The 15,098-nt window shown below is 45.8% G+C and overlaps 1 protein-coding gene across 2 annotated transcripts in view; it reads left to right on the plus strand.

The window, feature by feature from the left end:
* Positions 1-15,098, plus strand: part of Wwox (WW domain containing oxidoreductase) — an 871,622-nt gene that overhangs the window by 318,973 nt on the left and 537,551 nt on the right. Inside the window, exons 9-10 of one of the 2 annotated variants that reach the window (XM_075977402.1) lie at positions 6,998-7,030; positions 11,986-12,276. The exons of the other annotated variant lie outside the window; for it this stretch is intronic. Coding sequence (XP_075833517.1) covers positions 6,998-7,030; positions 11,986-12,108 — 156 coding nt within the window. The 3' untranslated portion in view covers positions 12,109-12,276. Of the gene's footprint in view, positions 1-6,997; positions 7,031-11,985; positions 12,277-15,098 lie in introns of those variants that run through there. 2 annotated transcript variants of the gene reach the window in all.

Raw genomic sequence — 15,098 nt, forward strand, 5'->3', positions numbered from 1 at the left:
TCTTTTCTCATCGTGAACATGTTGATATAGACAGGTGCTAGGCTTTCCCGAATGACTAATGCAAGGGTCCCTTGGTTTCCCTTCCTGACAAAGCAGGTGCATCGGCGGCCTTGAGCCTCTGGGAATTGTCTGCCCCGTGCTGCATCTCTTCCCATGAACTAATGGGATCCATTAAGGTCCAGCCCATATATGTTAAGGAGTCCACTCATTAGACCTTGGTCTGTGCATGGCATTGGACATCCAAACCATCATCTGGAAAGTGCAAAGGCTTACCTTACCTGTTACCTGCTCAGGACTGACTGAGGATGCTCAGCCTTGGCCTTATTGAGAGCGGAAACTGCATCATCTTAGGGGGTGGTTGTCTGACCTGCACATTGGAAGGAGTTTAGTAGAACCCCTAACCCGTACCATGCAGATGTCAACAACAACTCCCCCCTGCAGTAGCAATAATTAAATGTTTCTAGAGCAGGCTCCCAGCCTTCCTAATGCTACAGTCCTTTCCATACGGTTCCTCATGCCATGCTGATCCCCAACCATATAATTATTTCATTGCTACTTCATAACTGTAATTTTGCCACTGTTGTGAACCACAATGGACCTATCTAATATGTAGGATAACTGACACGTGACCACCACCCCCACCCCCCGCAAAGTGGTCATGACACGCAGGTTGAGAACCACTGCTCTAGAGTTTGATAAATGCCTACTTGGAGTGGGCAGATCAACGTTGTCTTGTCTGTGAAGCAGTTCTAGTAGTTGTGACTTAGTGCATCAAGCCTGTGGGAAAGGAGCTATGGGATTGCTTCTCTAGTTGTGTTAGCCTTCCCGACAACTAGCTTACAGGATTCCCATTCTCCAAAACACTGGAACCGGGCCACTGAAACCATTTAGGCCCCTAAATCAACTTCCTACCCTGGACCTGGACCAGAGGGAGAAAGACGTGTTTCCCCCAAAGTCACTGTTCCGTGTGCCTCAGAGTCGTCTGAGTCTCCAGAGTAGGAAGCATTGAGGCTTCTCTTCTCTATAGTCATGGACTGTTGTGGCCACGTGCCAGTTTCTAAGTGAAGTAGTAAGGGGGTGCATCACCTAGGAACCAGACAGGGTGAACATGGAAAGGTGTGAGGGTTCCTGCTACATTTGGGTGGGGATAGAGGGACCATGAGAGACAGGTCTTTGATGGAAAGAAGTTCCTTATCCCCGTGCCTTTGAAGTTGGCATAACTTCCACAGTGAGCCCAGAAGCGAGATGCCATATTGCTCTGTGAATATTCGAGTCCTCGCTGAGCTGCGGTACTGATTTTGCATAGCTCAGTTTTAGGTGCTGTGGTCATACTCTGTTCTTCTTAGAGTAGTATGACGTCTCGCCCATACACCGTCCTCAAGCCCACTTTCTAAACCCTAGAAGGCTGACCTTGAGTTTTCTCTGGGTTCTCTTCTTGCTCATGTCTCAGCTGAGTGTGTGCCTGAGAGACTTCAGATGGTACAAGGATTCTCTTCTGGCTCCAGCTGGCATCCTGGTTCTCTGGTGGTTAGTTCCAGAGCCTTTGGAGCTGCTGTGGAGGGCAATGCTGGGACTCTGTGCCCATCAGACATCACTGGAAATATTCGATGGGACACAGGTCAGGCATATGGCTTGGGCACTAAGAGTCTTAGTTCCCATTCTTGTCAAATAAGCCTCCAGGTGGATCCCTAGAGAAATTGTAGGGGGATATATAATATATATGAGAAATAATAACTAGAGAGAGGATCAGCCAGTGAGGACCTAATTTCATCTTCAGAACCCACTTAAAAAGCCAGATTGAGTGGCCATGCTTACAGTCGGAGTGACATCACAGTGATGGTGAGTGGGAGGCAGAGACAGATGGGCCCCTACAACTTGCTGAAGTTCCAGGACAATGAGAGAACTTATCTGAAGCAAAGAAAAGAAACAAACAGAGGAAGGTGCCTGAGGAACAAAACCCGGGTTGTCTTCTGACCTCCACAGGCTTACATACGTATGCAAACACGTATACACGTGATAACGTGAAAGGTCAAATACAGAATAAGTCACCAGACACCATTGCAGCGCAGCTGCTCTCCAGTTGCCAGGTCTGTTACTTCACTTTGGGCTCCATTCCCTCAGCCAAGGGCCCTGGCTGCCTCATGCCTCCCTGCCAGTAGGGACACTGAGCGGCCTAATCTCCCCAGCATGTCCGGAGTCCTAGGGCAAACAGGCCCTTTCAGGAACAGTCAGGATCCACAGTACCTGCTCCCCTCTCCGGCTGACATGAGATTTTATGCTTGTTACCAGGAGATCAATAGTGAAAGCTGATTCTGTTAGGTTTTCTGGAAGAGTCATTAATCTCCCTCAGCCTCAGTTTCCCTATCTGTGAAGTGAGTCTAATTGGGATGATAATGAAGAGTTAGGTCAAGTGAGGTTGGCAGCTAGACACCCACCGCCAGCTGGAACACAAGAACATATGTTTTCTCCACAGCCCAGGTCAGCCCAGGTCCTCCTGTTTAGAATAATGAACTGTCATGTGTGGGGTCTTTTCACTGTTTTCTTGGTCAGATACACAAGTGGAAGCTGCGCTTTCTGCATTTGCTAGCGCCCTTCAGTGTTTGCAGAATGACAGCGGGGGTGTGGGGGACAAGAGGGTTGCACGTGATTGTCTTTTTCGTGTGTATGTGTGTGCCTATGCACGTATGTATGTGTAGGGTACTGTCAGTTTTTAAGACAGGATCATTACCCTGGAACTCACCAAGTAGGTTAGATTAGCTGACCAGCAAGTCTCAGGGATCTGCCAGTCTTTGCTACCTCAGTGCTCAGCCCACACCACCATAGCCAGCCTTTGTTGTTGTTGTTGTTTGTTTGTTTGTTTTGGGTTTGTTGTTGTTTTTTTAGAGTCAGGGTTTCTTTGTAGCTTGTCCTGGAACTAGCTTGCGTAGACCAGGCTGGCCTTGAACTCACAGAGATCTGCTTGTTTCTACTTCCCAAGTGCTGGGGGATTAAAGGCGTGTACCACCGCTGGCTGGCCCCAGCTTTTTATTTTTATGTGGGTTCTGAGGATCAACCACACTCAGGTCTGCCTGTCTGCAAGGCAAACATTTAACTGACTGTGCTGTCTTCTTATCTCCCTCTTTTTTTTCTTTTTCTTTTAAGCACTTTACCAGCGAGACTTAAATTCTCATCAGTTCCTGAGGAGGATTCACATATGTGTAAATGTATACATGTAACATGTATTTTACATGTTCAAGCATTTAAATTCAGACAGGCCTTGTATTTCTAGAAAGTTCTCCTTCTTTATGATCACCCAGTCTCTCTCTTCCCAGTACAACAGGAGATAGGTTGTCATAAGCTATTTTCTGGAGCTGAGGCTTGTCACGGTGGGAAGGGGACAGGTTGTGTCGGTGGGATGGTCCTAAGCCAGGCTTGGAAAGCCCTGCAGCATGCTAACTGGAATCTGAACTCACAGTGAGGCTGGAATACTTGCCACAAAAGCTGATGATAACCACAGGGTGTATATTGGTGTGAGTAACAATTGGTGGGGAGGCACGGCTGACAGATAGCGGGATAATTTTAGTCTTTATATTCTACTGGGGTGCGCGCTAACAAAGACCCTCCATTTCCCAGATAACCAATTCTTTTAAAAGAACATCTGTTGAAACTGGCAATTTACAATCTTCTTAAAACACGGAGCGATATAATTAACCCTCCAGGGAGACCAATATTAGTTTATTAGAGACAATTTCTACTTCTGTTTATTTTTACACTAAATGATTTGTTCAGATTGGGGGAGAATGGTTTTGGATTTTTTTTATTGTTGTTGTTGGTTTTTTTTTTCGTTTGAGTTGGGGTATGGGTTGGCTTGTATTTGTGCTTGAATTTTCCTTCATAATCAAAGACATGGAAGGTTACTAGCCAGATGATGGTATTGGTTCCCATGGTCATCAGATGCAGATAAGTTGAAGTCGGCTGGGAGTGCTCCGTGTTGCTGTGTTTGAGTAACTAAAGGTACCACACACACTTTCAGGCATCATCAGTTATCCTAACTGACCCCAAATGCTGTTGATGCGCCTGTGCGTTTTTGTGGTACCCTTGTCTGCAGTCACCACTCTGGCCTCCTCCAACAGTCAGGCTTGTGGTGATGGAGCTAGTTCTCTTGTGCTCATTGCTATATGTCCTCTAAAATCACATACACCTTTCGCAAGGAGATCATGAACTATGCCATTTCAACAGAGGCCTAATTTCAGACTGGTGGCTTGCTGGATAGAATAGAAAGGAGGGAGGACACTTTTTGACATAGTGCAGGCACAGAAGGAGGCAAGTGGCCCTCATAATTACTTGGTTGTCCTTTTTTTGAATTGCAAAGCACCCTCTTGGATACCTAGTCTTTGTGCCTAAGCTCTCTGGCCAGCAGCCAGCTCTCACCCAGCTCCGTGTGGTGGCTCTGCAGTATTCCCCATCCCTTCCTTAGGAACCCCCTCATCTTAGTCACTTTTCTGTTGTTGTAAAGAACACCATGGCCAAGTCAGCTTATGAAAGGAAGTGTTTAATTGCGGTGGGGCTTCTGAGGGTCAAAGTCCATGAGTGTAGCAAAATCATGGCGACAAGAATGGCTGAGCACTCACATCTGGATCTGTAAGTAGGAGGTAGGAAGCAGCATTGAGAATGGCGTGAGTATTTTGAAACTTCAAAGCCTGGCCCCAGTGGCACATTTCCTCCAATAAGGCACACCTCCTAATCCTTTCCAAAGAGTTTTACCTAATGGATACCAAATATTCAAACATATGATCCTACGGGGGCCATTGTCTTTCAAACTACCACATTTTCTCTTCTCTTTGTCAAGCTAAGCAGCTAGCCAATCTGCCTTAGAAACAGCTCGGGGAGCAACCACATCACTATTTGCTCCACTGCAGTCCCTCTTGAGCAGGAGCTTCATGAAATATCTCTAGTGATGCGCTCCTAGGACAGTCACCACAAGCTCTCTTCTTGGCACGCAGGCCTCTGGACTTGCCCTGACTGTCCAGTCTACTTTCTTTTCCTTCCCTGTCTTCCCTCATGGCTGACTTGATGCTTCAGCCAGAGTGGACTGAGCTCACCATTGTCATCTATCCTATCTGTCTACCTCCTGATATATTATGCTTGCCTATTGGCAAATTGTCTTTGACATTCCAAAATAAAGCTCAGTGTCAGTGTGTCCACAAAGTCTTGACCAGACCTTCGGTCACTTAGCCTGTTTGTCATCTCCTTCCTCCTTCCCCCAATGTTGTATTCTCATCTGTATCCTGTCTCTCCAGTAAAACAGCAGGCCTCACTCTTGGATACTGTGGTGTGGCACTTTCCAACCCTAGCCTGCCACCTCATAGTGTTTTGTGAACAGTTATTGCAATTTAATTATCTTGTCCTTCACACTGATGTAGAAAAGTGTGGGCCTGTATTTCTGGGTGCCTTCTTTCCAACGCAGTAAAAGGATTCATTGCAGTGCCTGGGAGGAAGGGCAGTCACAAAATCTTAATTAGGGAATGCTAACTCACACCTGGAGAAAATCTGAACATAACGAAGCATCTTTGAATCAAAGACTAGCTTAGGGAGTGAGGACTTAAGACTGGAACCATAGACCAGTAGCGCTTGGCTGAGACCTTAATCATGAGGGTGTGTTCATGTATGTGCTTTCCCATTGAGTAATCTTTTATATTCACTGGCTAGTGAAGAAGTTGGTCCATGGCATGGTCTACCAGATAAACACCCTCAGTAACTCTTTAGCAATTAAGCTCATTCCTGTAACCTCCTAGCCTTGCCTTCCTCATCTGTATGCAGTGCTCACCTCACAGTGTACTAGACTATTCAACATTCAGTACGCGTCAGGCTGATTGTATATAGTGGTAAGAACATCCGCTCCTCTACATGGAAGAGCATGACACTGAGCAGACACGTCTTTGACCTTAAGGACTAGGACTAGGCCCTGTCCCCAGGAGGTATCTACAAAATGTTTCCCTTCACTCTCAAGGGAGACAAGATGTACACTTAAATTTTCTTTCTCTATTGGCTCAGAGAAATTTTAATGTGGAATCCTGAGTGATTCACATCGGCCTAGCAACATTATCCAGAAAGTACTTGGTTCTAAGAGACCCTGCATCATCAAATAAAATGTGTTAGGTTTATCCTTTCTCGTCATCCGTTGTCTTTTTAAGAACTACATGCAGCCTGGTGCCTGGCACGTGGAATGCATGGGCTGCTTTGGCTGATTTTTCTGTGTTCCTCATCTCAAGTTTTCCTTCTCACTCAGCCAACAATTTTCCTATTTCCCCAGTGTCCAAAGTGACATTCCAGTTAAAGCTGCTGGTTCTTCCTGCAGGGATCAAACTGGGCCCCCTACTTGAAGGCCATGACTTTCGGTATTTTATTCCCAGTGGTCCTCTGCTGTAGGAGGTTAGCCTTCCTCCAGCAAGAAGTGTAGGCACACTTCCAACCAGTTATAGATGGGAATAATCCAGGCTTTCTACTTAGCATTGCCTCCATGAATTAGACTTGCTCTCCAAAGCACATTCTGTGGAAAGGATCTCTGAGTGATGATTGGAGACCAGAATCGCTCTGGTTTGAGGCTTCCTCAAAAAGGAAAGGGTTTTCATTGCGGTGCTCATTTTAACAGCAAGCAAGCTACCTGCTCATTTAGTCATACTTTGATTTCTGCATCCACAGGCTGATGAACACACATGTCCTGTTGAACAAAGTTCATCTGTGTGGCTATAATTAACGGCGCCATTCATGTTATAGCTCACAGGAGCAGTTGCTTTGGGTCATTCCAGGCATCCCAAAGTGCCTGTCATTTTATAAGGAATCTTGGAAAAGTTTAATGTGAACTATTCCTTGTGTAGGTTGTGACTAATCATGTAAAACCCAAACCCACAATAGTACATACACATCATGTTTATGTCGTTCTTGTCCAACTCTTAGATGTCTGTGAATATATAACACATCACGTCTTTCTTAATACTACATTATGCTCATCTTACAGCTGGAAAGATTGAGATCAAAAGTCTACAGTAAGGTAAGGGGCAGACAGGTGGAATGGTTTTCAAACCCTCCGGGGCCATGTTCTCACCCATTGCATGATATGGGATTCCAACACTTGTGTCCAAGTGCAGGTGCATGTGTGCATGAGTATGCCAGCCAGAGTTCAGCCTCATGCATGTCTGCTTTGATGCATTCCTCCTTTGTCTTTGAGATGGAGTCTCTCAGTGCACATGTAGTTTGCTGATTTAGCTAGACTTCCTGTCTTCATTGTGCCTCAGTTTTGGTGTTATGAGCTTGTGTTGCCTCTGCACTAAGATTTGTAATCTGGGTCCTGGAGATCCAACTACTGTCCTAATGCCTACGTGGCAAGCCCTTGACTGACCTAGCCATAGCCCCAGTCCCTAATCTGCCTCTGTGTGAGAAGGTTAATGGTGGCTGCTTTCTTCCTAAGTACCTTTGGATTCTTGACTTTATAGTAGCAGAGCCGGAAGCTTTGCTGGATTTCAGGTTTCAAAGCCTCCAAATGCCCTGCCGTTTGCATTTTGGATGGGTTGATAAATAAACATAACACAAACGCAAAGATGTGAGCAAGCCAAAGCAATCCACGGCAAAACTGTGGCTCTTGAGCATAATTTGTATGACAACACTCACGGAACTGGGGGTTAGAGTCCTGGAGCTGCCTCTGTGAGCCGAGTGCCCTGAGTGCAGAAGCCCCATCTCCTGGGTTTGCCTGGCCCTGGGTTAATGGACTCTGCATCAGTCAGTCGTCTTTGGAGAAGAAGCAGTGCGAGGCTGGGCCATCGGTCCTCGAGTCAGCACACGGAGCTTTTTGTCAATTACCCCCTCCCCCATCTTTATGGTATGGCCTTTCCTGTAATTACAGTCGAGAGCCTATAGCCGGAGGAAGGCCTGTCAATTGAGTGGGAGGATGATGTCCATCGCGCAGTGACAGGCCATTCCGAGGGCTTTACGCTCATCCTTAGAGAGCCTGGTTGTTTCCTCCTTAGGCACTTTGCTGCCACCCAGCTCCCCACCATCAGATGAACGGATACACGAGGTCTGTGGCTGTACTAGGAGGTCAGGCCCCTCAGAGGGGAAGTGCTGCCGAGTGGAGATGCTCCATTGATTTACATTTTTAAAACTAAAAACCATTATTTCAAGGCATCGCTGTGCTTATAGGAGATCTAAAAAGATGAGAGCAGGGTGCTGGTTGAGTTTTAGCTCCGGGGAGCCAGTGTGGGTTGAGAACCGTTGAAAAATAGTTGTTTTTCTTGTTATAATTATATGCATTTTAGTCATATTCACATACCCCCCTTCTTAGATCCCTCTCATTTCATACTCACCCAGCTCTTACTTCTTCAAACCCATCCAGTAGGATTTAAACTATATACGCTTGGATGCCTGGCCTTCACCAGAGGGTGGTCTACACATTAGGGGCCACACCTCTAAAGAAAATGCAATCCCCTCCGTGCCCACACTCTGTCCTAGCATGAACCGGGGCAAGTCCTGTGTATATTTTCTCAACTGCTCTGAGTTCATATGTGCAACTGTCCTGCCGGGTCCAAAACACACTGTTCCTTTATAGCCACTCACCACCTCGGCTCCTCCATTCTGCCCTCTCTCTTCTGCCATAATGGACGAGCTCTCTGCGGTCACTCATTGGCTTGCCCTTGATTAGCTGTGCGTCTCTCTGCACTATCATCCGCAGCAGAGAGGAACGTCTGTGCTCAAGCTTGACCGACGTGCTAATCTGTGGGTGTCGTGATCAGCATTGGCTGTAGGCCCATTGTACTCCTTCCTCCTTTTAAATCCAGCATAGATTGTTTTTATAAGATTGAGAATTGAGATCCGTGAGCTCTCTCGGTCACAGATTCCATCGCGGAGGGAAGTCTTTCGGGTCAGCTCACAAAGTCATGGGCTGCTTCCCTGACCCCCCTTGTTTGAAGAATTTCACACCTGGGCACCGTTTTTTGCATCGTTTACATGCACCCTCCGCCCCAACCCCTTCTGTTCCCTTCTGCTCAGAGTCAAGGACCGTCACCAAGTCTTCAGAGCGCTCAGAGAGATGTGCTCCATACAGAAGCCCTAAGTCACTGCAGATGGGAGGGGTTAGGATGGCTGAGTAGACACCAGAACACAGCTGCAGGCCACCGGGACAATGGGGACAAAGGCAAAGGGCTCTCAGGTTAAGTGATGGGTTCTCTTTTCATGAGGCCTACGTATTTTAAAGGTGAGTCTGTCTGGGGGTGATTTTCAAATATGGCTGTGAGCATTTCGAGGACTGGCTGAAGGGCAGAGATAGTGACTCTACCTCTTGGTCTCCTACAGCATAATAAATACTTGTTTCTTGGGGTTCATGCAGGAGAGTCATACAGTGTGGGAGCTTAGCCTTGCCTTGTAGGGACAGCAGCCAGGTGAGAACCTCCGTTATATCTGAGAAGATGAAATATCTGAATGAAAGATGGGGATTTGAAGGAGATATTGGACTTCCAAATAATTAATTTAAAAGACTAATATTCTGAGGGGAATTTGAAAAATGTTTAATTAAGTTTAAAATTTAATTTAGCATATGAAGTATTAGGTATCATTATGACTTTTAATCTTTAAGATTTATCTTAATTTTTTATTATGTATGTATATAAAAATATTTATTTATTATTGTTGTAGAGGGCACACATACCAAAGCATGCAGTTAGCAGTCAGTGGACTAGTGGAGGGACCCCGTTCTCTCCGCCATGTGGATTCCAGGGAATGAATTCTGGTTCTCAGCTTTGGCTGCAGAAAGCTTTACCTGCTGAGTGTCTCGCTGACCCCCACAATGGCATTTTTAAACAGAGTGTGTTGTAGTTTATTCTCCTCTCGCTCAGTCTTACCAAGGTGGCCAGGAGCAAGGGGATATCAGATTGGAGAGGCTCAGCTCGAGAACAGTGGGGAGAGTAACGGAGAGCCTTTTCTTGAACTATAAATGGAACCTCCTGGGTCATCTCTCTTTCTTGGGCATCAAGAGAGAAGCCCAATAATGATTGAATCAAGATTGGATGTTACAAAGGCTAAAGAAATAATTCCGAGGACTCTCAGTCTATTAACTATCTGAGGCTTCTTAATAGTTTGGCTTAAGGCAAAAATGATTTTATTCTAGTTTCATCCCTTGTTGAGTCAATAATTAACTGACTTTGATTAAAACTGAATTTTCCTAAGATAAAAACCATCCAGGCCTTTATTGTTCCATATGAAAAATGGTGGCAATGAACTCTGCAGTCTCTCTAGATAAGGCTGGCCCATGGGAGAGCCCTTGGCTCTCCACCAATCTCTTTTTGTTGTTGTTGTTGTTTTCGAGACAGTGTTTCTCTGTAGCTTTGGAGCCTGTCCTGGAACTAGCTCTTGTAGACCAGGCTGGCCTCGAACTCACAGAGATCCACCTGCCTGTGCCTCCCAATGCTGGGATTTAAAGGCGTGCTCCACCACAGCCCAGCTCTCCACCAGTCTCTTTTTAATTGCCTCTTATTTGTGCTTTGTCTCCTGCTCACTTCGCTGCCTTCACATTATAGATGTATATGCAGTCATCCCGGACTCCTGGGCACTCCCTATTGTTTCAGGGACCACAGTGCCCTCATCACCTTCCGTGTCGGGTCCATGGCACTGGATAAGAACCCCCACATTGAGTCTCCAAGCTCCTTCGCTAGCCCCTTCTGCCAGCATCCTTCCACCACATGGTAATATCTGAATGCCTGATTGTTTCAGCCTTCTGGACTTGTTCTCCTCCAAGGTCCAGACCATTTTATTATTGTTCAGTAGTTTCATACCCAAATACAATGAATGTTGGCCATATATACCCCTCTCATCCTCCAACTACCCTCTGATCTGCCCACATACTCTTCCCAACTTCTTGGAGTATTATTTTGTTGTTGTTGTTGTTTGTTTGTTTTTTTAAATAACCCACTGAATGTGTGTACCCCAGTGTGGGGACATCCACTGGATTGGGGGCAGTCCACGAGGGACCATGCTGCTGAAGAACACTCAGTACCCTTTCCTCCGCAGACATCACCTGCTGGAAGCCTCTCACCTCAGGGCCTCGTGAGCCCCTTCCAACCTGTGTTGGAAGGTTGATTGGCTGAACCTGTGCAATTCTTATACAGGGTGCCTTGAGCTCTAACACATTGGGCCTGTATGTTCATGCCTCCCCCTCCCACCTTTTCTTCTTCTTCTTTTCTGTAACCTCAGTAGCAAACCTGGGGATTGACACCTTCCAACATAAAACCTCCCGCTGTGGGCCTCCTCATTCCATTTCTGTGTGCTGTGCACAGACTCTTTTGGGTTGGCCTAACTAGGACTGAATAATATCCAAATAGTCCTCACTATCTTGAAGCCTCACGACTTGGAAGCTTTTAAGTAAGAAGTGGGGTGGGAGCAAGGCAGAATGGGGGATAAGGGTCTCAATATAAACAAGTATAATGATATGCATGCATAATGTCATAAGTAAACCCCTTATGCTTTAGTTTTAAAAAATCAATTACAAAAGAAAAAAAAGGCAAGGTGAGGAAGAAGCCAGTTGAAATTTGGTTGCTTTGTGTAGGAAAAGATAAACAAAGCAGTTTGACTATAAAACAGAAAAGACAAGAGCAGTTAAAGGTAATGCTGATGGCTATGGATTGTGAAGCTAGGACGGGCGCCCACATCGCAGCAAGCACACCTTTGCGGTGTAGAACTCTGCCAGCCCAGAGATGCTAATACTTACATATACTGTAGCCCTTCTGGGTCTAGACTGTGCATTGCAGTAGGAGGCGAGGCTCCAGAATAAACCAAAAGCATTTAATGTGGGTGCTAAGTCTCCATCTCAAGTGCCAAGATTAACACGACTTTTCCTGGTGTCTTTCGGTTTTCCTCCGTGTAGAACATAGCCAACATTTTCCCATCTCTTCCTCCCATTTGGCTAATTGTTTCTTTCTTTCCTTTCTGTTTTTGTCTGTCTTTTTTTGTTACTGTTCTAAGGCCACATACTGCTACATGAAGTCAACTACAGCGACACTTCCTTCATGGCCGAAACAGTGGCAAGGTGTGCCAGGCGCATGCTGCTGGAACACCTGGCTGAGGCTCTGGCATGTATTCCTATGACTAGGAGCGGGTACATGGCTCATAATGTTTTACAAAATGGGGGGCTCAGCTTGGGTGCCATCCCAATGACTCTGAGCTGTCTTCCAGCTGGACTAGCTGCTTGGGAACACATGTATGTTTGTGCTGGAAGCCCCAGCAATATCACTTCATCCAAAAGCTTTGCTCTGTGATGAATTATTCAGGCAATGTTTTCCAAAATTGTCATTGATCGCTACAGACCCAGAGAGCGTGTTACAACAGCATTTGTGCTGGGCCCTGTGAGGAGTCGATAGTTCCTGGCTCATAGACGGCCCAAAAGGAAGGGGGGAGAAGGAACGAAAGTAAAAGCCATTGTGTTTCTTTACTGCACAGAGAAGTAACGTGGGTACCACTCTGCGCTGGCACATGTTTAGTTTGGACTGAAACCTAGCCACGGAGCTAAGCTTAGCCCTGGCTGGGGCGAAGGTGGGGGACACAACATCCTCAGCTGTTCAGCAGCCAATAACGTGGAGTAGGAAGGGGAGCCTACCTGCTAAATGGCAGTAATTAAAGATCCAAATTATTTAATAAATGCCTTCCTTGAGCATATACGGGGTACACATGCACACAGATACACAGATACTTAAAAAAAAAAACAACGAAGCTGTTCTTGGAATAATGCCTGTATGTTGGCAGAAGGCAGGGACTTGGTTCTGATATCTCTGTCTGTGGAAAACACTATGGGGATGTTTGTGGATTTCATTGCAGGGAGGGCTGGCTGACTACATCCTGCCTTCCGCAGTGGCCTGTAGATCTTCAGTGAAAACTCTGGATGCATCTTCAGTGTGACATAAAGGATAGTTCCTGAAAACTAGAATGCCAGCTGCCCTTCCAGCCAGCTTTCTCTTCTGACTGTATTCTAGGTGTTCTGCTGGCTCGCTCCCAATCAGTGGTCCCCAGCTTTGTCTGGATGCTCGAGCCACCTGGGAACTCCTTACAGACTAGCCATGCTCCAGGGGAACTGAATCTGGATCTCCAGGGAGCTGGGGAGCACAGGAGAAGAAAGCCATAAAAGTGGAAACCCCTTTTTACACCAAATTTCCATCATCAGCTTCCAGATCTGAAGAAAGGGGAGCTGAGTTAGAACACTTTGCAACTGCTTTAACCCAAGTTTTCAGAGGCCAGCACTGCACCCCACTTTTTGGGGTTTTTTATTGTTTTTGTTCTTTTCCCCCTTTAACTAGGACAATTCCTCACATACTAGAACTTTGTGAAGTCATCACACCCACCACCGCCTCCTCCTCCCAACCCCCACAGCCCCTCCCTTCCACTGGCCTCCTTTCTAAGAATTGTGTGGATATGCATCTCATTTGCCACTGGTGGAAAGTGTCCGGCTAAGCCAGTGTCTTTTAGTATATTCACACGCTGTGCATCCAAACAACATTAACCAAAAACAACTTTGGAGCATTTTAATTAGCTCTTTAAAAAAAATACAAAAAAAGAAAAAAAAACCTATCCTACATCCTTAGCCAGAACATCAATCACTCCCACCCCAACAGCTCCAGGCCACAGCTAACCTCCTGTCCCTAAGGGCTTGTGTGTTGTGGGTCACCTCAGAGAAATGGAATCGTAGCATACATGGCGATCTGTCTGTTTTCATATATGGCATCCTGGTTTCAAATTTTACCTGTGAACAGCTTCTACAAATACTTTTGTTTATAGATACACAAATGCAATGGGGTGGTCGGAATGCATCCCTCTTCTTGATTATCTGTCCATTAGCTGGCCAGCATGTTTTTTCATGGACTTCTGTTTTCATACCTTTTGCCTTGTCATCTGTGCCCGGCGAATATCTTGAAATAGTTTACATCAGAATCGAAGTGTGATTAGCAAAGCAGGAAGCAGCGGACGGAGGGAACAGAAGGACCTTTTCTCTCCACGGCTGCAATGTGACCTTGAACCATTAATGACACAGCTTCTCTAGTGAGGGGGCGCTGATCCAGTCCGGACGGACTCCTCTCCTTCCCGAGATAGCCAGAGGTGAAGGGGGGGGGTGGCCTTCCGAGAAGAGGAAGTGGTACTTTAAGATCAGCATGAGGCATCAGTATTGTTTGCGTGATTAATGAGTCCGTGTAGCCAACGCTCTCATTTACTGTATCCGCGCCTTCGAAGAACATTTCGTTTCGTGTGCTTCCTTTGGGTTTGAGATTTATGAGGGCTAACTTGCCGGCGATGTGCGCCTGGATTAAGGGAACCTGAGACTGTCTATTTATGTCTGACCCGAGGAGATTCCCTGTAAGCTGCTTATCAGCAGTGCTTGCTCAGAGCATGATGGGAAGATGGAGTCCTTTGGCCCCCTGGTAAAATCTGGGAGCCGCTCAGTCCATTTTCTCTGCAAATTCAGGAAGTAAGTCCACCTGTATGTATCTGATGACCGACCCACTTTTGTAAATGTAGCTTAAAAATACATATATGCTGCGATTCTCAATTTTACTACAAACACCAAACCTTCAGTGTATAATCTAAGTATATTTAATTCTTTATTGTAAAGCATCATGTCTCAGCGAGGTGATTTTGAGGAATTTAATGTGACTCTTTACTCATCATCTTTAAAAAAAAAGACACCATGAGCTGCAGTCTTCCTCTCTGTATTTGTTCTTTAACTGAAACTTATTCATGCTGTAACAATTACCTCTCTCTAAAATCTTGAGAAACGTAGAAACCGTGCCACGCATTTGTTTGCTATTTGTCCACCAGGGGGCACTATGGTTCGACTGCCCGTTTAAACTGCCTATCTTCTATCGGTTTACCAGAAAATACACAGAAGCAGTCCTATCTGGAAGCAAACAGATGTCAATTCAGTAGTGTTGTCAAGTCTGTTAAACTTAGCCCACTGGAGATTAACATGCAATGTGTAATATTCATGTGCCTAACTGTACAATAAATAGTAAATCACATTTTTATGCTTTCTCTGAACTTGGAGGTTGCAAGTTATTATTTTTTTATTCCCTGGGTGTGATGAAATAAATAAC

The sequence above is a fragment of the Microtus pennsylvanicus genome, chromosome 6 (genome assembly GCF_037038515.1).
Source record: "Microtus pennsylvanicus isolate mMicPen1 chromosome 6, mMicPen1.hap1, whole genome shotgun sequence".
Lineage (NCBI taxonomy): Eukaryota > Metazoa > Chordata > Mammalia > Rodentia > Cricetidae > Microtus > Microtus pennsylvanicus.